This window comes from Arvicanthis niloticus, chromosome 15 (genome assembly GCF_011762505.2).
Source record: "Arvicanthis niloticus isolate mArvNil1 chromosome 15, mArvNil1.pat.X, whole genome shotgun sequence".
In the NCBI taxonomy this organism is placed as follows: domain Eukaryota; kingdom Metazoa; phylum Chordata; class Mammalia; order Rodentia; family Muridae; genus Arvicanthis; species Arvicanthis niloticus.
The window spans coordinates 21068558-21094576 of NC_047672.1; the positions used below are offsets into that span (position 1 = coordinate 21068558).

Consider the following 26019-nt stretch of genomic DNA (forward strand, 5'->3'; position numbering starts at 1 on the left):
CACACTGAATGAGTGAACGAGGAAGTAATCCTGCCTAAATACTTCTTACTTTTAAAGTGATCCTTGTACCTAGGTGAAAGTTGTAATGGATGTAATGAGTATTCTTGTTTAAAATTGCACATAAGAAAACTGACATTATGACTGCTACAGCCATCATGTTAATTGTATCTTACAGCAGAACTCACTCCACTCTTGGCTGGACTGTGAAATAGAGCAAATCTATAAAGTGAATCGGAAAGGTTTTATGTAAGATGTCAGATAAAGAGCTGAGGATGACAGTGGTGTGGAAGGAAAATCCTGTCATTCCTTAAAATTGTATTGTCACTCATCTGTGGTGTATGTGTGGTAAAACAAAAAGACAGGAAAAGGAGGATGAATGAGAAAATACTTGGTTTGCAAGACAAGACAACTAAGGTTAATTGAGCCAGTACTGAACTTATTTAAGATTTATTTATCGTCTACTTTACACTAATCCATCAGAGAATGTAAATAAGTATTCTGAAGGGAAATACAGACTTCAAGAAAAAGCAAATACATAAACTGTAGCAGACTACAAGATAGAACTGTATAATGTACAATTCACTTTATAAAAAGCTCGCTCTTGCTAGCAGAAAGGGTTCTACTCAAGAAGTGGTACTTATACCAGGAAGTTGATGCCAAAGAAAGGTTTCAGAAGGATTTGATGAATAGCCTTCTAGCCTCTGCCACCAACGCCAGCTCCAAGCAGATAGAAAATGGAATTGTTGAGGAAGCTGCTTCCTCTGCCAGTCAGGTAAATGGAAAAGGAGAGACACCATGGAATCTTTTAACCTCAGAACTGTTAGTGCTTGCAAGCCCAAATCAGGCCAAACCACACAACACCATAGCACATCTTGTTTAACTTAGTTATCTACACTCTTATAAACTTCTTGTTGGATTAGAGTCAAAGAGAATTATTTTTCTATAGATATATACATAGTGTATATGTCCTTAGAGAACAGATCTCATACACAAATACATACAAGTGCCAATATTGTTGTGTACATGGGGAACGCATATTAACACCATCAGTCTTGCACTGGGGCATTGAAAGAGAGAGGACATAGGGCAGCAGAGAAGGCAGTCTTTTCTTTCCAATGAGCCATAAGAGACTAGTCAGATTGGATGGCCTGGCAATAAATCAATTTCTTTAGAGCTTCTTTGACCTCTCGGTTCCTTAGGCAGTAAATGAAAGGATTGAGGGCTGGTGTTACAATGGCATAGAAGATAGAAATAACTTTGTTCATGTTGAAGGCATGGATAGCTCGGGGTCTGGCATACATGAAAATAGTAGCTGAGTAGAAGATGGTAACCACCACGAGGTGGGAAGCACAGGTGGAAAAGGCTTTCTGCTTTCCTGTTGGCATGCGTAACACAGTGGCCAGAATGCATCCATATGATAAAACAGTGATTGACAGTGGGAAGAGGAAGATGACCAGAGCCAAGACAAAGTCCACCAACTCGGCAATGGACATGTCTGTGCAGGAGAGATTAAGAACTGGAGAGATGTCACAGAAGAAGTGGTTGATGACATTGGGGCCACAGAAACTGAGGCGAGAGATGAAGTAGATCTTTGCCAAAGAGATGCCAAAGCCGATGACCCAGGAACCAAGAGCCAGGCGGAAACAGAGTCCATGGCTCATGATAGTGGGGTAGTGTAATGGGCAGCAGATAGCCACATAACGGTCATAGGCCATTGCAGCTAGGAGAACGCATTCCGTGCACATAAGTGCAATGAAGAAGTAAAGCTGTATCATACAGTGAGTGAAGGAGATGCTGTTACTCATGGACCAGAAGCTGAACAGAAGCTTTGGCACAGTCACAGAGATGTACCAGGTCTCCAAGAAAGACAGGTTGGCGAGGAAGAAGTACATAGGCTTGTGTAGTGGCCGGTTCTGCTGCACCAGTAGGATGATGATCACATTTTCAGCTACAGTCAGAATATAGGCCACAAGAAACATCAAGAACACAGCTGCTCTCATGCTCAAGCTCCCAGGAAACCCCACCAGAATGAACTTGGTGACCCGTGTCTGGTTCTCCACATCCATATCAAACACACAGGACCTAGCTTTTCTGAGAGAAAAGAATCACTTATTCAGAGTTCATAGTCCGGCAAACATCTTTTTTTCCTGCCTTCTTTGAGTACCTATAGCAGTAACAGTTGCTTATTAATAGCATGTTGTAGGTTAGAAGTCAGTGGTTCTCCACCCGTGGGTCAAGATTCCTTTGGGGATCAAATATTTGATATCCCATATATCAGGTATTTACATTGCAATTTATAAAAGTAGCAAATTTGTAGTTGTGAATAGCAATGAAGTAACGTTGTGGTTGGAACTGTATAGAAAAGGAACTGTGTTAGAGGGTGGCAACATTGGGAAGGTTGAGAATCACTGGGTTGGATAGATGCATGGGCAATAATAACATGCCCTAACTCAATTTTTCACAAAGCATCTTTACTTATATACTATTATTACTGTATTAATGATCTGGTATCAGAGATATATTAAGTATATTTCCATGTTCTCACTGACAGGAGTGTAAGGATTATATTCAAGCCTAAGCCAAAAGTCATGTGCTATCTAATGTCCTCCTAGATACCTCCTAAGTAAACTAGCAAAACCCACTTTGTGTTACTTTTGAGCTTCAAAAGATACACTGGTCTTCATGTGCTGCCATCTGCTTACAATTGTGGAAGTTCTTCATTGTAACTGGGTGACTGTTACATGTCACTTGTTTCTTTTTTCTACCATCAGTGGAGATGGAAAGGGCTTGTCACCATCTGAGGGTTACATGATCAGAAGGCATGAGGACAGTCAAACTTGTCCCTATGAGATCTCAGAACTTCATTCCAATGCCAAGTTTTCCATGGAGTTGCTCTGCCCTTGAAACTATGTGCTCTCTAAAAGCCATCTTCCTCTCTTGTTATATAAATATTAATGTGTTCAGTGGATGTCACTGTGAATAAAATAAAATTAAAATCAAGCAAAAGGTGTTTTATTTAAGTGACAGATGACAATGAGTTTGGAAGTGGCTCCTGCTGCATATTAAGGCAGTGTATTCACTGGGTATCAGGTAACATTTACTGTTAACAGTAGCATTTACTGTTCATAAAATGCAGCAGTTAATCCATAAAATAATGTTAATGAGACACAGTCCAATTTCCCAAAAGAGGCACTGTACTTCAGACATATAAAGTAACAGTTTCTAATTAAAGAGGGATGCTGCAGTCAGAATTATACCAAAGTTCAGGTCTGTCTGAGCCACTAGACTCACTGACCCACAAAGAAAGTCATATTTCAGTCTCATCACTACTTTTAAACATTTAACATTTATAATTCTTCTAGGAAATGTTCTCTAGTCCCACTGAAATTTTATTATAAGCACAGGCCATTGGAGATGGAATGAACATAAAACACAAGAATATATTTTCCTTCAAACATACAAAGCAGACAGAAACATATAAAGATGTTTGTCACATGTGCCAGAGATGATAAGCACATAATACATCCCAAGATCTATCAGGGAGAAAGTGGGATACTGCAGGCAAATGACTTAGAAGGAAAAAAGGCATAGAGGTCAAAACAGCACAGCGTAACAGCTCAAAGACTGTGTGTTTGACAAACTGGGAGAGAATTAATTGAAAAAGGGATGCATGGCAGGAGGGAAAAGGAGACTCATTAGGGTCCAGATTATGGGGAACTCCACACAGCATTACAGAGTTTAAGAGCCATCCTTAAGCATAAAAAACACAATGAGTGAATGTTTGTCATGAGGATTATAATAGCCTTATATTTCACCCTGCTTGTTGATATGAAAAGATATATTGGGTAGAATAAGCTTATCAAATGAGAACTTGATGGGCAAGCTATAAGTCACAATTAGACATGTTGGCACACAAGGAAGAACAAAATTGCTAGCTAATGATTGATTGCTAAAGAAACTGAGATGAAGATATTCAGCTCTCTCTAGTACCATAAGCAATACCAAGACGTACCTACTTACATAAGAAGGACCACGAAGTTTGTAGCATAAGGATTCTGGGGATCACATAGGAATCTAAGGGTGGTGGTCATAATTGGGGTATTTAATTAGGACCCAACATCAGGAAATATTTCTCAAAAGCAGTAGGAGAAGCCTAGTCCCTTTGTTTATTGTAAAATTCTTTGCACATAGGTTTCAGAAAATGAGAATATCATTTTGTTCAGCTTCTGGAATTACAGTGGATGGAAAGAAAAAAACATGAAAGATTTACAGTTTAAATAGCAGTGTACCTAAGATTTGCCTAGGTATTATAGATATTGCAAAAGGGACCACTTACCTTGGTTTAGCAGCCTCTGATGGGGTAGAATGTGAAAAACAATTCCTCACTGATTCTAAAATAGAAAGAATTGCAAAGAAAAGATTCAAGTATTGAGCAGATATGAGTAACCCACTTCCTAAACCTACAAGAAACCAATGGGTACAGATTACCCCACTGCTTTGCAGCAGATGGCGAGGGCTATATGAGAGGATGTCCCTGGACACTGAGACTACATTTGTGTCCAGTGTGACACCTGGCTGGATCTTCCAGCACCCTGGGGCCAGAGCTCCCATAGCCTTCTAGTGAGTACTTTTGTGGACTAGACCACATCAAGCTGTGGATGCCTTTGTTCATCTGAGGATTTTATACAGCATCAAAATCTTAGCATCTCTCCCAGGACTCAAGAGGAAAGAACATTGACACTGGCTGTCCAAATCTCTGTGGTATCCAAGGAAATTTATGCCCACTGTGGCCATCTCATTTGTTGTATATGATATTGGTCCCATGGGAGAAAGTCACTTATGGTCACATACTTTAGAAAGAACCATGCTTTATTTATTCACTGTTGAAAGAGTAAGAGGAAAGAGAACATTGCATTTAAATATCTCCTTTCAGATAGGTTTTGGGAAACAAAATGACCATATCTGTTCTTCTAGGGAGACCATGACTGCTGAGAGCTAGACTGGTTTTGTGACGATTTAGTCATGGGTTTAAATGGAAGTCTTTGTCATCTGATATGTCATAAGGTAATGTCATAAAGTATGCTAAATGACTTTATCATAACGGGTGACTGTCACTGTCATCTACAGGGTATCACTTGACTAATTTTCCAAATCCTGAGACAAAATTACATTTCAGCACATGTCACTTCTCTGTATGTGCAGAACTCCTAGGCAGCCCTCCTAACAAAGAAAAGCTTGCAGAGTCACTGTGATTTTATAAGACAGTAAGTGGAAACATTGAAAGTCAGAAACAGTCCATTCTGGGGTGACACATTTATGGTAATTAAGAGAGAGGCTTCCCATGCAGATTCTTTCATAGGACTGAAATATAGAAAACAGATTATAAAATAGTAAAAAAATAAGGTTCTTCTTTTAAATCTCTGTCCTCAATTCACCTCTAAATTCCAGAAATAATCTGATGTCATTTAAAATGTATCATTTAATCGTAGCTTTCCATCATGAATTTAAACTATTTTTTTTTTAGTGACTGTTAATGGAAAATAACAGAATATCTACCAAGCCATCTACCAAGCCATGACTGCTTTAGCAGCATGAGCAGAATGCTAGGCTGGGCATGCTTCTCCTCCAGAAACAGGAAACATCCTTCCTATTGTGACAAGAGCCCATGAATTGCCAGAACTACAATCTTAAAGTCAATTTTTTAAATATAAATAATCTTAAATTGATCTGAAACATTTGTCAAATGCAACTAGGTATATATGGTATCACCCTGACATGCTGTCATCAAGAGTTGAAATAATAAAGCTTTTATTGGAACTTTTTGTATACCTCCCAGTGGCTCCAGGCTGGTGGTCCCTGACCTGTGAGATATGGTCTGCAATAAGGAAGTCAATGGAAGCAGAATAGGTCTACTCATCACATGCTAACAGTGAAGCAAAAGGACAGGAAAGAGTCAGTGTCCCAGTATCTCTACTCTAATTTTCATTCTGTTGTAATAAAAAAAAAAAAAACGATCAAAAGCAAGTAGGGAAGAAAAATGATTTTTGTATGTTACAATGCCCTTTTATTGTTTGCTCAAAGGTGACGCTACTGCCGTAGATATTTTCTTAGAAGTTTTATTGCCTCTCAATAGGATCTCATTAAGACCCACATCTTCAACAGATGAACCTTTAGAAAACATTCAAGGTACAAATGATTGATAACTTCTAGCAGCATCACACAAAAACATAAAATTATGTTAGAGATAATCAGAAATTCATTTACAGTGCACTAAAAGTTATTACAGTTAGTAAGGTCAGAAGACTATAGGAAATGTCTCTTTTCTATATATTTGGCATATATATATATATATATATATATATATATATATATATATATATATTGAAATCTCCTGTAACCATTCATTCATTTATATAAGAATTTCCACAAAAGAAGTCATATACATACAATATTGGTTACAAATCCAACAGCTTTATTTGTTTTGTAGAAATTAGTATGTAATTAGCCTATTGAAGAAAAACATTGAAGTTAAAAGTATGAGCAAATGGCAATACTTAGGGAATTGTATAGATTATAAAAGATAGACACTATCAATCTACACCTAATGGCTGATTCATTTTGTCAGATATTATGGCTTGTTTTCTGAAGTTTTACTTGGAGTCTTTGACATTAGTCTGATGATGTTGCTTTTGTTATATGAGAAATATAAACCTTGCCTCAAATTATGTTAATTAAGGAGAAAAATATTGGTTAGGAATTATTGATATTGTTAAACAAGATTGGAAAGGTCTACTATGAGGTGACACTTCCTATCCACAGTTGTCCGCATAAAGGTTGTATGATACTATTTCTTTCCTTGGAGTATGTTGCAGAAAGATTATATAGTATGATATAACTTGTTTAGTTTAGGTCTTGGCTATCCAGTTTCTGCAAAAGAAAGATATGTTGTATAAATTTTTCCAAGGAGATACATGGAAATGTCTTTACCAATGATAGGCTAAGCAAATAATCCTATACAAGTGTACTTTGGTGAACAGATAAGATTTTTTGAATTACTTATAAATACATTGGTGTCTCCTGGGTATCTATATCACTGAAAAGCTCACCCCAGCATGGGTAATGAGAATGACTCATAAGAGCTGAACAGTTTTCTGTGCAACTTGCAGGCAGTTGCACAAAAAAAAAAAAAAAAAAAAAAAAAACTCCTTTCCCCTGTAATTTTTACTGCTCATCTAACCTCAGGATGGAGCCTTTCAAGTTTTGTAAGTTCCTTGTGACTTCATATAAGATTCTTGGATGTTTTGTGAGTTTCTTCTCTTCTCTACATCAGGGTATGGTTCAATCTGGAAGAAACTGTTTTCTCTTGAAAGTGTATATTTGAGGAACAGAACCTTAGCTCCTGGCAAATTTTCATGAACTAAGAGTTGAGTTTTGAGATTTGCAGTAGTATGTTTTACTCATCCTAGGTTATAATAATGAGGATGGTAATAATTCTGGGATATAGGCCAAATTCTGCCAACAATTTAAACTCCTTGTTTAGTGTCAGAGGTCCTTTGTCACTATGACATTTAGACAGTACTCACCAAGAACAAGCAATCTTTCTAATAGTATTTTACTGACTGTGACAGCTATGCTCTGTGACATAGAAAAGATTCCACCCAAATGGGAAACCATACAAATGACTAATAACACATTTGTAATACTTCTACAGCCCCAGAAGCTGAAGAAAATTACTTTCCTCCAGGTAATTATTTCTCAGGCAGGTCTGACAGTTGAGTTATCCTTCACAAGCCTCTTTAGGAGATGGGTTACAATGACATGGCTCATCCCAAGGGGTTATCATATTAGTATTGCACTGGGTCAGCCTGTGTGTTAAAGGACAAATCATACACAATCAGAACAGATTGATCAGCTATCTGGCCCCATTCTAATATTTTATTAATAAATTATAGATGCAGCATTGTTTAATCAATTTGTCTTAATACTGTTCAATGAGTATTGTTTTCCACTCACTGCTTTTATCCTTTAAAATCAGAACTGGTTAAAGAAGCCCCAGTTAATAGAGGTCAGAAGGTAGTTCTACAACTTCAGCTGAAGCACCAGACAGATGATTTAGTTTTCCTTCTTCAGTCTATTAAAAAATAATTCTGGTTGAGGGTGTTGCCCAGTGACACAGAGTTTAATTAGAATGCAGAAATTCCCAAGTTTCATCTCCAGTTCAGGAAAAAAAATGTCCAGGAGTGCACATGTTCAACAATACTTGAGGCACATGAATAATACATCAAAGATTTAGGACAAAGATCTCATCTTGTTGAACTAAGATAGCCCTAGGCATAGTTTTGTAGGTTTTTTTTTTTTTTTTTTTTTGCCTTTCTCAGGAACACTATGACACAAATAGCTCTGTAATAGGTGTTTTTAATTTTTAGGTAAGGCCCGCTAGTGAACCACATCATTTCTATATGGTCAAGAGAAGAGTTATTGTGTGTTTTCTAAGAGATGGGAATATAATTTATCTGATAACATAAAATAGACAGAAGAAATTTTTTAATTAGCATGATTCATGTACACATTATATACTATAGGAATTTCCATTGTTTTGATCAAATTTGGAAAGATGAAAGATATATTTGATGTGAAGAGAAATCAGAGCATGGCTTTGACCATATTTACTGCATATGCTCCCCTTGCTACTCCACTAGACTTCCTCACTTTTCTCAGATAGATTGCTCATAATTTCATGTCATATTGACATATGCATATAAAATGTGAAAAGAAAAATACAGTATTTGCTTTCTGATTCTGGCTTAGTTGCATTACTATGATGACCTCCAGTTCCATTCATTTTATAAAAAACCAATCATTTCATTCTTTATGTCTGAGCCAACTGCATTGTGTATGTTTACCGTGCTTTCACTGTCCATCTGTTGACAGTAGACTGACGCTACAGCTTGGTTGTCATAAGTATGCACAGATGCACAGGTGACTCTCTCATATGTTGACTGGCATTATTTTGATATATTCATAGGGAGATGTTAACATAAATTTATTTTTAGTTTTTTAAAATAAAACTTCCATGTTGTCAGGTGCAATGACAAATGCCTTTGATCCTAACATGCAGGTGGCAGAGGCAGTCAGATCTCTGAATTCAATGCTTGTTTGGTCTACATAGTTCCAGGGCAGCCAGTGCTTCACAGAGAGACTATGTCTCAAAAAAAAAAAACCTAAAAAAAAAAAAAACAAAAGGAAGGAAAAAAGGAGTGAATGAAGTAAGAAAGAAAGAAAGAAAAGAAGGAAGGAAGGAAGGAAGAAATAAAGGAATGAATGAATGAAGGAAGGAAGGAAGGAAAAAAGGAAGAGAAAAAGAACCTCTGTGTTGATTTCTACAGTTGGTACATTAGTTTCTTCTTTTCAACAGCACATAAGGATTATATTTTCTTCCATTTACTCAATGGTGTTAGTTAAAATTTGTTTGTTTACTTTCTTTTCTTTTTTTTATATTGAAAACATATTCTTCTCTCACACAATACATCCCTACCACAATTTTCCCTCCCTCCACTCTTCACATCTCCCTCCTCTCCTCTGCACCAGATCCACACACCATCTGCTCCTCTTCAGGAAGAAAACCAGGCTGCCAAGAGACAACAGCCAAATAAGACATTTGTTTCCTGTATTTTTAATTAATTAATTATTTAATTAATTAATTAACTTTACACCCTGCTTGCAGCTTTCCCTCCTTTCTTTCCTCCCCTTCTCTTCCTCTCCCATCTGCTTCCTTCATACCTACCCTTCCTTTCTCTTCAGAGAAGGGAATGCAAGTTGCAGTAGGACTAGGCACATCTTCTGTAATTGCGGCTAGCCAAGGCAGTCCAGTTAGGGAGAAAAGGACCCAAATGCAGGCAAAGGAGTCAGAGAAAGCCCCCGCTCCAGCTGTTAGGGGTCTACATGAAGATCAAACTGCACATCCAGTACATACATGTACAGGGGGTAGGTATGTCCCATGCATGCTCTTTAGTTGGTGGTTCAGTCTCTATAAACACTAATTGTCCCAGATTAGGCAATTCTGTAGGTTTTCTTGTGATGTCCTTGACCGTTCTGGCTTCTTCAGTCATTCCTTCTCTTCTATAGGATTTTCCAAGCTCCATTTAATGTTTGGCTATGGGTCTCTGCATCTGTTTCCATTATCTGTGAGGTTAAGCCTTTTTGCTGACAGTTATGCTGGGCCCTTGTCCACAAACATAGCAGAATATCATTAACTGTGTTGGGGATGGGCCCTTTCTCATGGCTTGGGTCTTAAGTTGGGTCAGTCACTTGTTGGCCATTCCATCAATCTCTGCCCCAACTCTATCCTTGCACATTTTGTAGAAAGAACAAATTGTAAGTTGAGGGTTTTGTGGCTGGTTGGTCTCTTCATCCTTCCATGGAAAGTCTTGCCTGGTTACAGCAAGTATGCATTTAAGGTTCCATATCCCCCAATCCTAGGATTTTTAGTTAGATTCCTCAGTAATTACTGGTAACTTACATTGTTTTAGATTAAAACTCAAAATACAGCTCACGCTGTCAATGATATAAAGCATGGGTAATACTCCTCCATAGTCGGTGGGAGTGAAAATTTGTACAACCGTTTTGGAAAGATATTTGGTAATTTTTCAGAAAATTGGTAATAGCAGTTCTCCCTAAAGACCCAGCTATACCACTCCTGGGCATATACCCAATAGATACTCCACCATACCCTAAAACACTTGCTCAACTGTGTTCATAGCTTTATTTGTAATAGCCAGAAACTGGAATCAACCTAGAAGACCCTCAAGCAAAGAACGAATAAAGAAAATGTAGTACATTTTCACAATGGAATATTACGCAGCTATTGAAAACTATGACATCCATGGTATTTGAAGGATAGAGGAACTGGAAAAGATCATCCTGAATAAGGTAACCCAGACCCAGAAAGACAAACATGATAAGCTGTAGTGGGAGGTATTAAAAAAGATGGCGGCTGGCTCCTGGCTCCTGGCTCAGACCTTCATGTTCCCACACTAGAGTCTGGCACCAGCTGTCTGCCTCAGTGGCGCCAGCCTGGGACCCATGAGATGTTAGCCACGAGACATTGGCATGGCTGCTGCCTCAGCTGGCCAGCTCTGAAGCCTCCATGGCTCTAAGCATGGCCCCTGGGCCAACTCTGATGCCCCAACTGTGCTCAGCTTAGCCCCACACAATAACTGCCATCCTCGCGCAGTAAATATCACAATATCCAGTACTCTGTAGAAATAAGACTCTTAATGCTTAAAGTTAACCTATGGATTTATATATCAGCAAATACTCAAATCACAAGATGCCCACACAATTTAGAATTCTTATCCCAGTTATCTAACCTTTTGATATGAGTAACTACCCGAGACTGCTAGAGACACTCGGGTATACATCTGCTGCCATCTCACCTCTCCCTAGTCTCTCTCCTCCCAACTCCTAGCTCCGCCTCACTTTTCCCTATCAAATCATAGGCCTCCTGCTGCAAATAGATTGGGCAAGAAATTTCTGCCACACTATGTAATCACTTATAAATATATATTAGCCACAGACTTGACGAAGCTAAATAACAAGGAGAGGCCATCAGGGGGAAGCTTGAATCCCATTGAGAAGAGGAAATAGAATAGACATCGGGGTGAATTGTTGAAGGGAATAGGAGGAATCAGTTGTGGGAGGTTTAAGGGAGAGAGAACTGGAATCGGTATTGATCCCTGAGATGAGCTAGGCATTTGTTTTCTTAATGGTCAGCAGTCTGACTGAAGTAAGACAAAATCTTTTGGCATATTGGATTTTGCATTCCATGATGACTAAAAATGTTGAATATTTTTTGTATTCTTATGGCTGTTTACATTTCATCTCTTGAGCATTGCTACATAGATACTAACCTTGTAGGTATCTGAATTCCCTATGTATTTATGTAGTAATCCTCAATATCATACGTACAGCAAGTAGATATTTACTCCCATTCTATGGGATCTTCTCTTAGTGAATTGTTTCCTCTGGAGAGCAGAAGAGTTTGACTTTCATGGAATTCTTTTTTCAGCTCTAGGTTTTATTTCTTGAAATATTGCAATCTGTAAGTTCTTACCCATACCTTCACACTGAAGAAAACACTTGCAATAAGGTTTTGATCAATCTTTGAGTTAATTTTTGTACAGGACAAGAGATAAGTCTAGTGTCATTTTATCCATGAGTGAGTACACAGCTTTCCCAGCGTCGTTTGTTGATGGGGCTGTTTGTTCTCCAATGTATGTTTTGGTATCTTGTCAAATATCAGGTGACTGTAGCATTGAAGATCTGTTTCTGGGTCCTTTGTTCTTTTGCACTAATTTAAACATGTGTTGTTGCCCGGGTGCTATATTGCTTCAGCTAGTATGGCTATGTAGTAATTATTTCCAGTGAAACCTTGTGAGACATCCTGCATATTGTTCTGTTTCTCAGAACTGCTTTGACTATTCTATGAAGAATGTTGTTGGAATTATGATGTAAGTTGCATTGAATCCATGAATTGCTTTTGGTAACAAGGCTAGTTTCATAATATTAATTCTGCTATTGCCCAAACCTGGAAGGTCTTTCCATCTTTTAACACTTTTTTTCTTAAATTCTTGATTTTTTTTATTATAGAAGTATTTTACTTCTTTGACTATGTTTTATTTCTAGTTTTTTAACTTTTGTGAATGGACTATGAAGAATTTTGTCAAGTGGGAGAAGAACAAGAGTCGTGAGATTCAGGCTATTGTGTTGAATATTAGTTATTTTAGAAGGACACAGTAAAGAAATTTTGTAAGATCTCAGTCTGTTTGCAAATAAATACTAAGCATTCTAGAGATTTAATAACCCTTCTTTAGAATAAGAATGTGCACAAGGAGGCCATAATAACCTCATTTACACCTATAATGCTTTAACAATAGTTCTAATTGCTCTCATTCGAGAAGGTAACCACGACCAACAGGAACTATCTGCTAGCTATGCTATCTAATATGCCATGACAGTCTCCATGTTCTTGAATAAGTCCTGAATTGCTTCTATGTGTTTCTTGAACAAAAAGAAGTTGGATATTTATTCTCAGGACAACCTTTCAGTAAGAGGTCTAGGCAGAATCTCCTTTGTCTCCACAGACATGGTTTCAGATTTTTTTGTCCAATATTAAATTTCAGTCTTATATAAGCTAGGTAATTCATATAATGCAAAATTAAGAAATATAAATTCACTTTCCTTTGTACATTAGAAATCCCCTTAACTGATTGTTAATTTGAGGTAAAGGCAATATGTCACAAGGATAGTTAGGGACCAATATTAGTTCTTGTGTACCAAAGGCCTCTTCTCCCACTTATGTCCAACAAGGCCATCTTCTGCTACATATGTGGCTGGAGCCATGAGTCCCTCCATGGGTACTCTTTGGTTGGTGGTTTAGTCCCAGGAAGCTCTGTGGCATCTGGTTGCTTGATATTGTTATTCTTCCAATGGGGTTGCAAACCCTTTCAACTCCTTTAGTCTGTTCTCAAACTCCTCCACTGGGGAACCCGTGCCCAGTCCTATGGTTGGCTGTGAGCATCCGCCTCTGTATTTGTCAGGCTCTGGCAGATACTCTCAGGAGACAGATATATCAGGCCCCTGTCAGCATGCACTTCTTGGCATCCACAATAGTGTCTGCATTTGGTGTCTCTATATGGGATGGATCCCCAGGTGGGGCAGTCTTTGAATGGTCTTTCCTTCTGTCTCTGCTCCACACATTGTCTCCATATTTCTTCCTTTGATTATTTTGTTCCCTTTTCTAATGACAGCCAAAGCATCCACACTTTGGTCTTCCTTCTTCTTGAGCTTCATGTGGTCTGTGAGTTGCATCTTCAGTCTTTTGAGCTTTTGGACTAATGTCCACTTATCAGTGAGTGCATACCATGTGTGTTCTTTGGTGATTGGGTTACCTCGCTCAGAATGATATTTCCTAGTTCCATCTATTTGCCTAAGAATGTCATGAATTCATTGTTTTTAATAGCTGAATAGCACTCCATAATATAAATGTTCCCAACATTTTCAGATGTTGAAGGACATCTGGGTTGTTTCTAGCTTCCGAGAAGATGAATCTTAACAGTGAGTCATCTGTCTACTTTACCAGAATAATTCCCTCTGAAAAGATAGAATCAACCTCTAGAACCTGGAAGATATACATAGAATCTCAACAAGCCTTTTAGCTTAATGGACAGGTATATTGTTGAGTTTCGCATATGAATATGAAAGTTAGTAACTGTAAAAGGCAGAATCATAAGATTTAATTGTCAAAGTACATGGTTTAGGTATACAAGGCAGCTAAGTATTAGTATGTGTGACTCATAAGCCTTGAAAAAGTTTCTATTCTCCTATATTTATTTTCTATCTAGGGAGAGTAAATGTGTTATGAAAACTGCTATAGGAAATAGTAAACCCAGGGTTAGCACAATCTCTAACAATAGGGGTCATTCTTTCATCTTCTGTATTTAGAGGATCTTGTTAAATGTTGAATGAGATCCTCTATTTCAACTAACCTGAATTAGTATGGTATGGTATGGAACGGAATGGTATGATTTTTTTCTAAGCTAAATGAACTTGACCAATGTTCATGTTATTTTAGACAACAATTTGGAAAAGAATCAATTTAAGGTTGAGTTTGAAGATTGGTTTGAATGTAAATATCTTTCCCCTTTTGGTTTGAGCTTAAAGAATGTCAATAAAATATCAACTATACTCCAGTGCAGGCTCCATGCTCAGGAGTAGTTGGTCAACACAAAATAAACTCCATACTTCTTTGGTGGACTTTTTGTTCTGTGTGCGTTTGTTTGTTTGTTTGTTTGTTTGTTTTGGAACTTTTTGTTTTTTGTTCATTTTGATTTTTGTTTTGTGGGACTATTTTGAAAGACAGAGATAAAAAATTTAAATTGGGCTGGCTAGGAAGGTGGAAAGGATCCGAAAGAATGGGGAGAGAAGAAACATGAGAATATAATGTATGAAAGAAATTTAAATTTAAAAATATTCAAACAATTTATAGGTTGAAAGGGAACTACTAGAATCAATGAACCTATCAATAGGTCCTAAATACAAAAAGTTGATTACGAGTTCAAAATGATTGTAGGCTATCTTGAAACCACTATCACTGGAATGTTATTTATTCTGGGGAAAAAGAGTTATGGAGACTGTTAGAGAACTGAACCATAGAAGTCTTATGTTAGGGTCTTGATGACTTCACAAGTGAGTGAATTGTTAATATTAACAAAACCACTTTAGTCCATCAGAGCTACAACATTGAGAACAAAAGTATCATAGGATGTGGGGTGAGAGTATTATTTAAATCCCACTAAAGAGAAAAATGCTAAGCATTTCATCTCAAGAGCCAGAATTGAAGAATAATATTGGTAACATCATGGTTTTGTAAGTGAGGCAGACATCAACCTAAGTTAGTCTACAGTCTCTTAATTTAGCTATACAAAGAAGCATTACCTCATTCATTGATTTGTAGATATTTAATGAGAAAATGTATGTGCTGCTGAAGCACAGGTAATACATATTACTGTCCCAATTCCCACAAAAAGTAGCAACATTTGATAAGAGTAAAAAGAAACCTTCCTGAAAGTACTGCTTAACCAAAACAAGCACTTTCTATTTGCAAAGAGAACAGAATAGCAAGAGAGATGCTGCTATGGTGGGAAACTGAAAGACAGGCTGTGGAGTCCGTCAGAGCACACAGGACACTTCTTAGATCATTGTAGCAAATGAAATTATTTCTGCTAATAGCAGTGAACACCATTAAAATATTTAAGTCAGAGGGAAAGCATATGGGATGAGCATATATATTGATAAATCATTAGCATGTAGATTATAGCTGAAGATAAGTGAGTTTTACGAACGTATTACTGAAAGAAAGGAAATCAGGGGCTGGAGAGATATCTCTTGGGTTAAGAGAAATTTCTGTTCTTGCAGAGGAGCCAGGCTTGGTTAACTCTATTTTCAGGAGATCTGATGGCCTCTTCTGACTTGTCTAGGAATCAGGCACTCATTTGGTATATATATATATATATATATATATATATATATATATATATATATATATATACAGGCAAAACACTTATAGATAGATAGATAGATAGATAGATAGATAGATAGATAGATAGATAGATAATAGACAGACAGACAGATAGATAGATAGATAGATAGATAGATAGATGACAGATAAAACATCTGTAAAAGAAAAAGTAAACAAAAGTATACTGAGTAATTGCTGCCCTTTGACTACAGAATCCTTCATGGTTGTCTTACTACTGGAATTGTTGGTTGAAGACAAAGAGCAGCATCAGAGCTGCGATGAAACAATCTTACCTCTGGGAGAGTAAATCATATTTCCTATGCAGCAAATTTTTATCTTTAGGCTAGCAATAAAATAAAATAATAAAATGACATATCTAGGAAACAGAGACTGTGCAAAACATCTCTGTGTTTCTATGCCATTCAGAAAGCCACAAAGACCCAAATGATAATTAATTGACTTGCAAAAATCATTTTTTCTTTTTCCAAATATTAAATATTTCCTCCTATTACACAGAATTTAGATTTTTTAACTTTTTGATTTTTTTTCTTTTATTGAATATTTTCTTTTTTAGATTTGAAATGTTATCCCCTCTTCAGGTCTCCCCTATGGAAGCCCCCTATTCCCTCCCCCACCACCTCTATGAGGGTACTCCTCCACCCACCCAGTAACTCCAACCTTCTGGCCCTGGCATTCCCCTACACTGAGACATTGAACCCCCACATGACCAAGGGCCGATTCTCCCACATATGTCTAACAAAGCCATCCTCTGCCATGTACACGGCAGGAGTCATGGGTCCTTCAATGTGTATTCTTTGGTTGGTGGTCCAGTCTCTGGGAACTCCAGGGGGTCTGGCCAGTTGACACTGTTGCTAGATTTCTTTTTAAAGATTTCAGTTGGACTTTAGTAACACTTAATACTTAAATACAAACATCCCTAGTTGTATATCATCATACCTGACATCATTTTCTAATAAAAATTTATATACTGTACTATGAAAACCCTTACAACATAATATTTTCACTCATTCTTTGAGAATTACATAACTGATACAATGCATTTTGATCATATTTCCTCCTGTAACTCCTTCTACATCTACTTCCACTCCTTTCCTCCTCTAAATTTGTGTTCTCTTTAAAAAGATAACCAATGAAAATACTTTTCATACTCAGTTGACATGTGTGCATACATATGAGTATGTGTGTGTATGCATGTGCATGGCATTCATGTGGGGTCATTGACAAAGTCAGTTTCTTCCTTCCATCATAAGGTTCAAAAGATCAGATTTGGGCAAGAAGCCTTGGTGGCAAGTACCTTTATCTGTCTCTGATTATCGTGGAGTCATTAACCTTGTAGAGAGGAAATTCCTCAAAGGAAGAATATGAAAATATGTACACTATTATATAAACAAGCCTTTCACCCACAGCAACCATCAACACTCATGGAGGCCCCCACAGTGCTGACAGCATGAGGCCAGAAGATAAGGACATGTCTAATGTCTCAGCAAAATAGTAGAATGCTGTGACCTTCAGGGCAGGACAGGGCAGGGTCCCAAACAGCTATCTTATTGTCTGTGCCTGTGCTTGCTGTCTCATTCTAAGGATTAAGGGTCTGGGGTCATGCAATGCTGATTCACAAGATAATCTAAAAGGAATCCAGGGTAAGACTGAATAGATATGTCAAATAAGACTCACCTTTTGATTTGAAAAAGATGAGCTATCCAGAGAGGTTTTTAGAATTGAAAAAAAACCAGTTGTCGCAAATAGGGAGCTATCTAGAAATCTCTAGAGAAAGCAGAACATAGAGAGAGCATTCTGGAAAGCTGTCTTGAGCTGATCATAGGCTATCAGCTTGGATCCAGGATTTGACTTCATGTCATTTGTTTTGCCACTTCTAGACACCCCTTCTCTCAGGAACCTTTTTCCAAGGCAAGGCTGGTCTTTGGCATACCTGAGAATGTTCAGGCTTCATGAAATATTTCTAATTGCAAATTCTAGAGAGCCCACTTCATTGTGAACTTATCAAAATGAAAGAAAAGTCATGCATTTATACTGTTTATTTATAATTGATGTAAAATTTTCTCCTTTGGCAAGAATTGTCAGAGCTCAGTCTACATCTCAAAATTTCCAACTGATTGTACCCATAACTTCAAAGGTGAAACAGAATAATTTGTTAGTGAAACAGAATAATTAGTAAGGCGAATATGTTTTTGAGTTAGGTGACAATTTTTTGACCAAAAGTGAACATTTCCTGTATTGATGATGGGTAAGCATTTAATATAAATTACCACTCATCTATACAGCCACTCTGAAAGCTTATTATTTTTCTATATTTAGAAAAACAGAATATTTCTGGCATAAAATAGCTCAGAAACTGACCAGAGAGCACAGTTAATAAAAGGCAGAACAAGAATCCAAGGCCAAGTGTGTTTGGAAAAGCTGAGGCTCATTCCCTTCTCACTAAGAGACTGACTAGATCAAGAGTTGGAAGAAGAAGAAGTCTACAAATCACGGCATTTCAGTGGAGGAGGATCTCACGGGGACATCTCATAGGTAACTGAGATGGTCAGTATTGTTTTGTGTGACAAAACTCTTTAAACATGTGTAGAAACTTCTTTGATCACAGCCATGGGATCACAATGATCAATTTTCCTGGTTGAAGTACTAGAGCTCTACCCAATCCATCTGATTTCTGGTTTAGTTCTGAAGACAGTTGGCACAGACCTCTTGAGATCTTCATTCTTTTACCTTAATTTTTCAACAAGTTTCCTAAAAGCAGCCATAACTTCTTTATTCCTTAAGCTGTAGATCACGGGGTTCAACATGGGTGCCACCACAGCATAGAACAGAGCAACCATCTTCTCTTTGTCCTCAGACGAGGCAGAACGTGGCCCTAGGTAAGTAAAGATTGTAGCCCCAAAGCACATACAAACCACAGTGAGGTGAGAGGCACAAGTCCCAAAGGCCTTGTGACGTCCCTGAGTAGAGCGAATGTGCAGAATGGCAATGACTATCCGAGTATAAGAGAATAGAACCAGGCAACAGGGAAGCATGATTACCAGAAATCCTGAAATGGCCACCATGACCTTGTTGAAAGAGATGTCTACACAGGCTAGCCGAAGCACTGCAAGGGTCTCACAGGCAAAGTGATTAATGACATTGTGACACAGAGGAAGACGGAAAGTGATTACTGTCTCCATCAGCGAATTCAAGAAACCAGCCACCAAGCAACTGGCAGCCAACCCCAGGCACAGTCCTTCATCCATGATGACAGTGTAGTGCAGTGGATGGCATACTGCCACATAGCGGTCATAGGACATAGCTCCCAGAAGGAAGAATTCAGAACCACCCAAGGCCAAGGAGACATAGAGCTGGAGCACACAGCTGTGGAAAGGGATGAGCTTTGGGGATGAAACCAAGTGAGCCAACATTTGTGGGGCAATACTATTCCCATAGCAAAGATCCACTATGGACAGAACACTAAGGAAGAAATACATGGGAGTATGAAGCCTGCTGTCTAGTCTGATGAGGAGAAGAATCAGAGAATTCCCCACAACAGTAATGATGTACATGACAAGGATCAGGATAAAAAGAAAGACCTGAGTGTTCTGGTCACTGGAAAGGCCCAAGAGAATGAACTCATTCACCCATGTGTGATTCACAAATTCCTGGCCCATGAATTTCACAGCTGAACTGGTATTTTTCAAACCATGCTGCCGGCTGACACTTCTGAGTTTCAAGATCATCCACACTGAAGATCACAGGAAGATGTTATGGTGTTTCTGAAATTAAAAAGAGAGCAGTGAGATCTTCATGATTTAAATTGTTGGAACATCAGTTCTTCTCCATAACACCTAACCTTAATAAAATGGCAAGAGAATTAAGTAATTTTAGATTCAAAGTCTTATTTGACTTTGTATTTAGGGGATTGTGCCTTTCTTTGTGGTAAGAAGTTTTGTGAACAATGAGTCTCTGGATTGTAGATGATGTCCAGTTTCATTTAACTATTTTGTTACTGGATTTCCCCTGTAGAGATCTCATACTAAGCCTTATTCAATCCTCCACAGTAGAATAAAACCATAAAACATGAAATATTTTTGAAGGATCTTCGCATATATTCAATCACTAAACAATTTGAATCTTATTTTGTAAAACTTTGGCATGTGTGTGTAGTGTGTGTGTATGTATGTATGTATGTATGTATGTATGTATGTATGTGTGAGTGTGTGTTTAAAAGTGTTTCACAAGTTTATTAGGGGAGCTATAATTTCAATTAATTATGATGGCTTAACTCCTGTATTGATAAAAATGATAGTTCTAGTATTACAGTGTCAAATAGAGGACTTCTACATTGTCCCCATTATACCAGTGGGCCAGGTATTCCACTGCAATGCAAAATGTCAATTTTAAGACTTGGTGTTACATAATAGCCAAAAAAAAATTCTGTATGCATTCAGGTAGATTTAATGAAGTGTAAAATAATGTTATGTTCCTACTGAATACTAATATTTTTTCAGTGGTGATACCTTGCATTTTCACTGGAAAAGAGACTCATCTTTATGAGTAAAGAGAGAAGAGTACAAGATACAGCACTAACTATAGAACATAATAGTGATATTGCTTACCAGCTGTTATGGCTCATGCTTGTAGTATAAACACCTTGAAGGACAAGACAGAAAGATTTCTGTGAATTACATGTCAGCCTGAGTTGTTTGATGAGTCCCAGGCAACCTGGGGTACAATATGAGATCCTGTCTAAAAGTACAGCAAGAAAACCAAACAAACAGTAGTGTCACTTGTTGGATTGTTTGATGTAGCAGCTTGTTTAGGTTCTGTGTAGTCAAGGAGAGAACAAGTAGAATGTGAACTCAATTAGCAGAGTAGAATGGGGAGGAAACACCCAGAAAGCATCCCTGATAAAGTGTCCATGACCAGAATGTCCTCCAGAAATCATGTGGAACTCAAAAACAAAAGGAAACACAAAATAATCCAAGCTTATAATCAAATGATTACTAGAACAGCACACTTTTCTCAAGAGGGAAAAATGGCCAACAGGACTGTGAAAACCAGCACCACTGCTATTAAAGTGCTACCCCAAATGACAACAAAGCATTAGCTCACAGTTAGCAACTTTTGACTCCACAAGGACATTTTCCCCTTTTTCTTGGTTACAGAAGAAAGAAAGTAACCCATTACTCCAGAGTGAAGATCATATCCAATAACTTCAAAGAGTCCTGTAACAGTACACTAGAGTGACACAGCTTCTACAACAGTAACTGCTGAGGGGGAACCCAACACTGTTGTCTCTGCTGATGGCTTCACCTATGAGTTTTTGGAATGTTCATTAAACATCACATCATTTATATGTTGTTAGGGTACCTAAGATTAATGCACAGTGTCATAAAAACAGCAATGGTCACTTTTTTATAAATTTCTGTCATTCTTCCTCTTTACATTTGAACTCATTTTTATTCCACCACATTTTACACAAGATAAAAGATGATTTATTCCAGAATCATTATACTAGCTAGAGATTTTCTTCATCTTTCTTCAAAAAAAAAAAAATGCCGGCTGTTGATGTTTACAATGTTTTAGTGTAAAGATGTGAGTCCACTTCTGCCACTCTAAGACTTTTGAGAGAGAAATCAGTAGCTGAAGAAACCACACTGCAAAATACAGCTTAACAGAAAATTTACCCATCCCCTTTCTCTTAGGGAATATGTGTTCTGAGGTCATTTTTTAGAGTTATTTGGTGGCAAAGAGGACTTTCCAAACAGTAATTATAACTAACCTATCTGGGAATATTAGTTTAAATCCTAAGAGTCTGAAATGAAATATTTGAAATGTATTTCTTTAGTGTAGGAATGCCTTCCCTGTTCCCCTTTTTGTTATCTCTTTTTCATGAGAGAATGGCTACAGACACCTGCAGTTCTACCATTGAAATTTTTTCACTCTCTCTTAAATAAAAGTATGTGAGCATTTATTGCTAATAGCATAGAGTTAAAATAATATTTATTTTTTGCTTACTGTTTTGCCATAGGGTTGAAACAAAAATTGAAAAATAAAACATAATATATATCAGAATATAATAAATTACTTTTAAAATGTTTGTAATATGACCTATTCTTTAAAGGGATAGCAATAATTCTTTCTATATTGTGTTTTAGACATACTCTAATAAACCACCAGTCCTGGCTCCCAAGACTTCATATGTAACTGAGGCAGCAATGCTCCCAGGTTTGTGTACATAGGATGGTGTACATGCAAACACACACACACACACACACACACACACACAGAGGATGGTGTACATGCAAACACACACACACACAGAGAGAGAGAGAGAGAGAGAGAGAGAGAGAGAGAGAGAGAGAGAGAGAGAGTTCAATCTGAGGGCTACACCATGAGAGAGAACTCATGATTGGTATTTTAAATCTGATAGACAATCCATAACTAAGGAAGTCATAGGCTCTTGAAGCAGTAGTAAATTGATATGACATCAAAGCACCTTTTAGTATCTGTGTTTATACAAAAGACAGAGGCTACTCCCTGTCTTAATCAGAGAATCAATTTTTTTTTTCAGTGAACGGAGATGAATTCAGACCCTTAGCTGCACAAGTTACTGAGAATAAAGCCCCATTGAGGATTCAGCTCTAAAACTGGCATTTATGCCACCATTTTAAGTCTTGGGAATGTTGCAAAAGATGGCACAGAGAGAAAATAAAAGCTGAAAGATAAGAAGGGCTACAAGTACTATTTTCTAAGTAAAACATGGGCACAGTAACCAATAACTCACAGTACCTGCACCTAGTGCTACTGGGCTCACACAAGTCAGCCCTATCATTAGTCAGCTATGAGTCCAGAGGAGGCTCAAGAGCCATACTGCACACAGCTGAGTTACTTGTAACTAACAGAATCTGCATGTTGGGGAATATAGAACCCTCTGGTAAGCCCCCAAACTTTAGTGAATAATTCCAAATCCATAGTTATACAGAGGACTTTAATTAAACTCTACGGGACACAAAATGAAACCCAAAGTCATGATCCTGGGAAATAGGTCTATCAGGGGAAGAGGACTGGAGGGGTATGAGGGAGGAAAAAGATGGGGTAGAGGCAGTGTTCAGAATGTTTTGTATACTTGTATAAAATTTTCAAAGATAAAAGTCTACTAATAAAGATGTAAAAAGAATGGTTAGTTGTTCATCTATTTATACTGTTTATGCTTCTACAACTTGGAATTAAAAGGATTAAAATAATAAAAATAACCAAGCAAGTGATGTTTCCCTAGCTATTTCAAAAAACATTCTTAAAAGAAAAAAATTTATGTTTAAACCTTTGTTGTCTTTTCTCAATAGTATAATTGCCAAAGTCTATGTCTCAGTGACTTACCACTGCTATAAGTAATTTTATCTTTGACCAAATTAAAAATATTTTTCATTTTGAAAATGAATATGAAAATCAAGGAAGACATGTAAACATGTAACTACAAATAATAGAACTTATTGATAAATTACCTATGAGAGTAATCAGAAGCCTAACTTTTCTGTAAGAGATTTTTTAACAAACATTTATGAATGTCATTGAGTAGATAATGACCAATTTGTTTGTTGTTAAAGTCTAAGTTTATAAACCAGCACCTAGCATAATTTTAGTTTTATTATTTGCTCTTGCATGCTATCTTTAATCTTTCATATGAACGTTTTCTAGAATTTAAGTTTATCACATTAAAAATTCTGTTCAAAGAAATGACCATGGAGATCAAAGATCCTCAGTTTTGGACATTGGTAACTTCAGAATCAACTGTATGCACGAGATTCTTTTACCCGCCATCCTTACAGAAAATGTAAAAGGTAGAACTCATCAGGAGTTAGAGAGATGATTCAGAGATTAAAACCTCTTTCAGAGGAGTGAGTCTGGTTCCCAGCACCCACAGGCTAGCTCTGAACTGCAGATAATTACAACTCCAATAGAGTGTCCCACGCCAACTCTAGTTTCTGAGGCCATTGACCCACATATGCATATCCTTTTGACCCCATCATTTAAAACAGATTTGTAAAAAGCTAAACACAGATCAAAGCAGAATTATTGAATAAAACATACAGAGAGCACAAGCTAAAGGACAGAGGGTGTGAGCAGATAGTATGTTACAATACTCTGACTCTATGGGCATTGCTCCCACTACCCTGTTCAGCACTTGGATAGCTGTTATACTGTCATTTTGTTCCAGAATAATTTTAGGGCAATATCTGGTTTTGTATAAGTCATCAATCCAATTGAAAGAGTAGTTTTAAATAAAGAGAATGATGCAAAGCCTGTCATGTTAACACTAAAGCCATGAAACACGAAGGCATTATCGTTTGTTCCAGAATACTTTTGAGAATTAAGGACAATCCAGTCATAATGGTGGCTAAACAACACTTTATTTCAAGTAGAAATACATATAATTTTTATATGTATGTGGACATGTGAATGCTGGTGTGTTTACATGTTTCAGGAAGCCAGAGAGCAGCTTCAATTTTTGGTCCTTCAGCTTTATTTTTCATATTTTTTTTACTGAAACCTGGAGTTCATCAGTTATACTAGGCTGTCTTGCCAGTGATCCACCTGAACAGCCACTTGCCTCTGGTTCCCCAGCAAAAGGAGTTGAGTGAGATGCAATGAAACCCAGCTTTTAAAAATGTGGATTTTGGGACTAAAACTCATATGTTTATTCTTGCACGTCAGACACTTTAAAGACTAGTCTTTATGGTTTTCATGTTACCATGACAGTCTATGTGTCTTTTTCTTTACTTAAAAGTACTTTTTACATTGGATTGATGACTTATGTAAAACCAGATATTATTCTAAAATGGCAGAAGATCTGCTTTCACATATATGAAATCAAGATCTGATAAAAAAATTATCTCTCTTCCAAAGTTTAAGCATATACTGTAACAACAGCAATGTTAGGAAGTGAACTTACAAGTAAAAATCCCCTTAAAACTGTAAGAATATTTGAAAACATGTGCCAGCTAAGTGGCACTTTTTACATGCAACAGTGGATACTGTCCCTAGAGATTCATGGCATCTGGCCAGCACTAGATGGAAACGTTTTTAGAGATGGATGACTTTTAGGAGGCTCAACCCCATCACAGTCTGGGGCCCCATAAATCACTAAATCACTTGCAAAGTATGGCTTTCTGACTTGAGGAACTAGAATCCAGCTTCTGAGGACCAACTTGACAGGACAACTGTTTTATCAAGCCACCACACTTTGAGGCTTGAGAAGAGAGGATATGGGTTTCAGAAAACTAGTTTTGTGAGTTATATTATTAAATGGGTGTTAAAGAAATAAATTCTGACTCACCTTTGGAGAGCTCAGCAAGCCACTCTGTGCCTTTGAAGGGTGGCAAAGCTTAGAATGTTTGGAATTTGCAGTGACTTGGAATAGGTAACTTTCTCAAACTTTACAAAGGAAATCTCTAGGGGCCAATTATACTTTGTTTATTAGATATCTCTTCTTCTCCCTCCTCATATATCTGGCTACTTCTGCACCCTAACACCCTAAGCATTTTAACTTTGCAAATAGAAGTTTGTTGTCCTTGTCCCTGGAGCAAGGCAACAAACTTACCAAAATTTAATTTCTCAAGAGACCAGCTTCTGTTCTTCGGTGTTTTCACTTTGAGTGGTTCATAGGCTATCCCAACTGATGAGGATACAGATGTGAATAAACCTCTACGTACTCATTCCAGTCCAACCATCTTCACTTTCTTTGTCTAGCAGGTCCAGTCCAGGAAATCCAGGAGGGTTTATAGATGTTTTTGTGCATAACTAGATGATGTGCAAACAGGCCAAAGATCATTTTTTCTTAGCCCTAGATGTATATCCTTGGTCTATATTTGGGGTTCTGCCACCACATCGTCAGTTTCCTTAGAAAGCTTGCCTGTTCTTTGGAGAAGACA

General features: G+C 37.5%; 2 protein-coding genes across 4 annotated transcripts; both read right to left on the reverse strand.

Moving 5' to 3' along the window:
- Positions 1 to 431: 431 nt before the first annotated feature.
- On the reverse strand, positions 432 to 4664 carry Or6b1 (olfactory receptor family 6 subfamily B member 1). Of its 2 annotated transcripts, XM_034519531.2 has the most exons (3): positions 4489 to 4625; positions 4337 to 4391; positions 432 to 2091 (listed from the first exon to the last, which is right to left on the reverse strand). In XM_034519531.2, exon 3 carries the CDS (start codon positions 2064 to 2066, stop codon positions 1131 to 1133), a length of 936 nt encoding a protein of 311 aa, XP_034375422.1. In that variant the 5' UTR covers positions 2067 to 2091; positions 4337 to 4391; positions 4489 to 4625; the 3' UTR covers positions 432 to 1130. The 2 variants fall into 2 exon arrangements, with proteins under 2 accessions (XP_034375422.1, XP_076769547.1); XM_076913432.1 differs by having other exon boundaries at positions 4337 to 4664.
- Positions 4665 to 18120: 13456 nt separating this feature from the next.
- Positions 18121 to 25528, reverse strand: LOC117720862 (olfactory receptor-like protein OLF3). Of its 2 annotated transcripts, none has more exons than XM_034519558.2 (2): positions 25425 to 25528; positions 18121 to 19860 (listed from the first exon to the last, which is right to left on the reverse strand). In XM_034519558.2, the coding sequence occupies exon 2, from the start codon at positions 19822 to 19824 to the stop codon at positions 18823 to 18825; it is 1002 nt and encodes a 333-aa protein (XP_034375449.2). In that variant the 5' UTR covers positions 19825 to 19860; positions 25425 to 25528; the 3' UTR covers positions 18121 to 18822. The 2 variants fall into 2 exon arrangements, with proteins under 2 accessions (XP_034375449.2, XP_076769548.1); XM_076913433.1 differs by lacking the exon at positions 25425 to 25528 and adding an exon at positions 20704 to 22115.
- Positions 25529 to 26019: the final 491 nt, after the last annotated feature.

Excerpts from the sequence above, each read along its gene's own strand:
- LOC117720862 (XM_034519558.2), bottom strand. The coding sequence starts at position 19,824 with ATGATCTTGAAACTCAGAAGTGTCAGCCGGCAGCATGGTTTGAAAAAT.
- Or6b1 (XM_076913432.1), bottom strand. The coding sequence starts at position 4,611 with ATGGGAGCTCTGGCCCCAGGGTGCTGGAAGATCCAGCCAGGTGTCACA. Across the intron at positions 2,092-4,336 it reads TCAGAGGCTGCTAAACCAAG|AAAAGCTAGGTCCTGTGTGT; the intron begins GTAAGTGGTCCC and ends CTTTTCTCTCAG.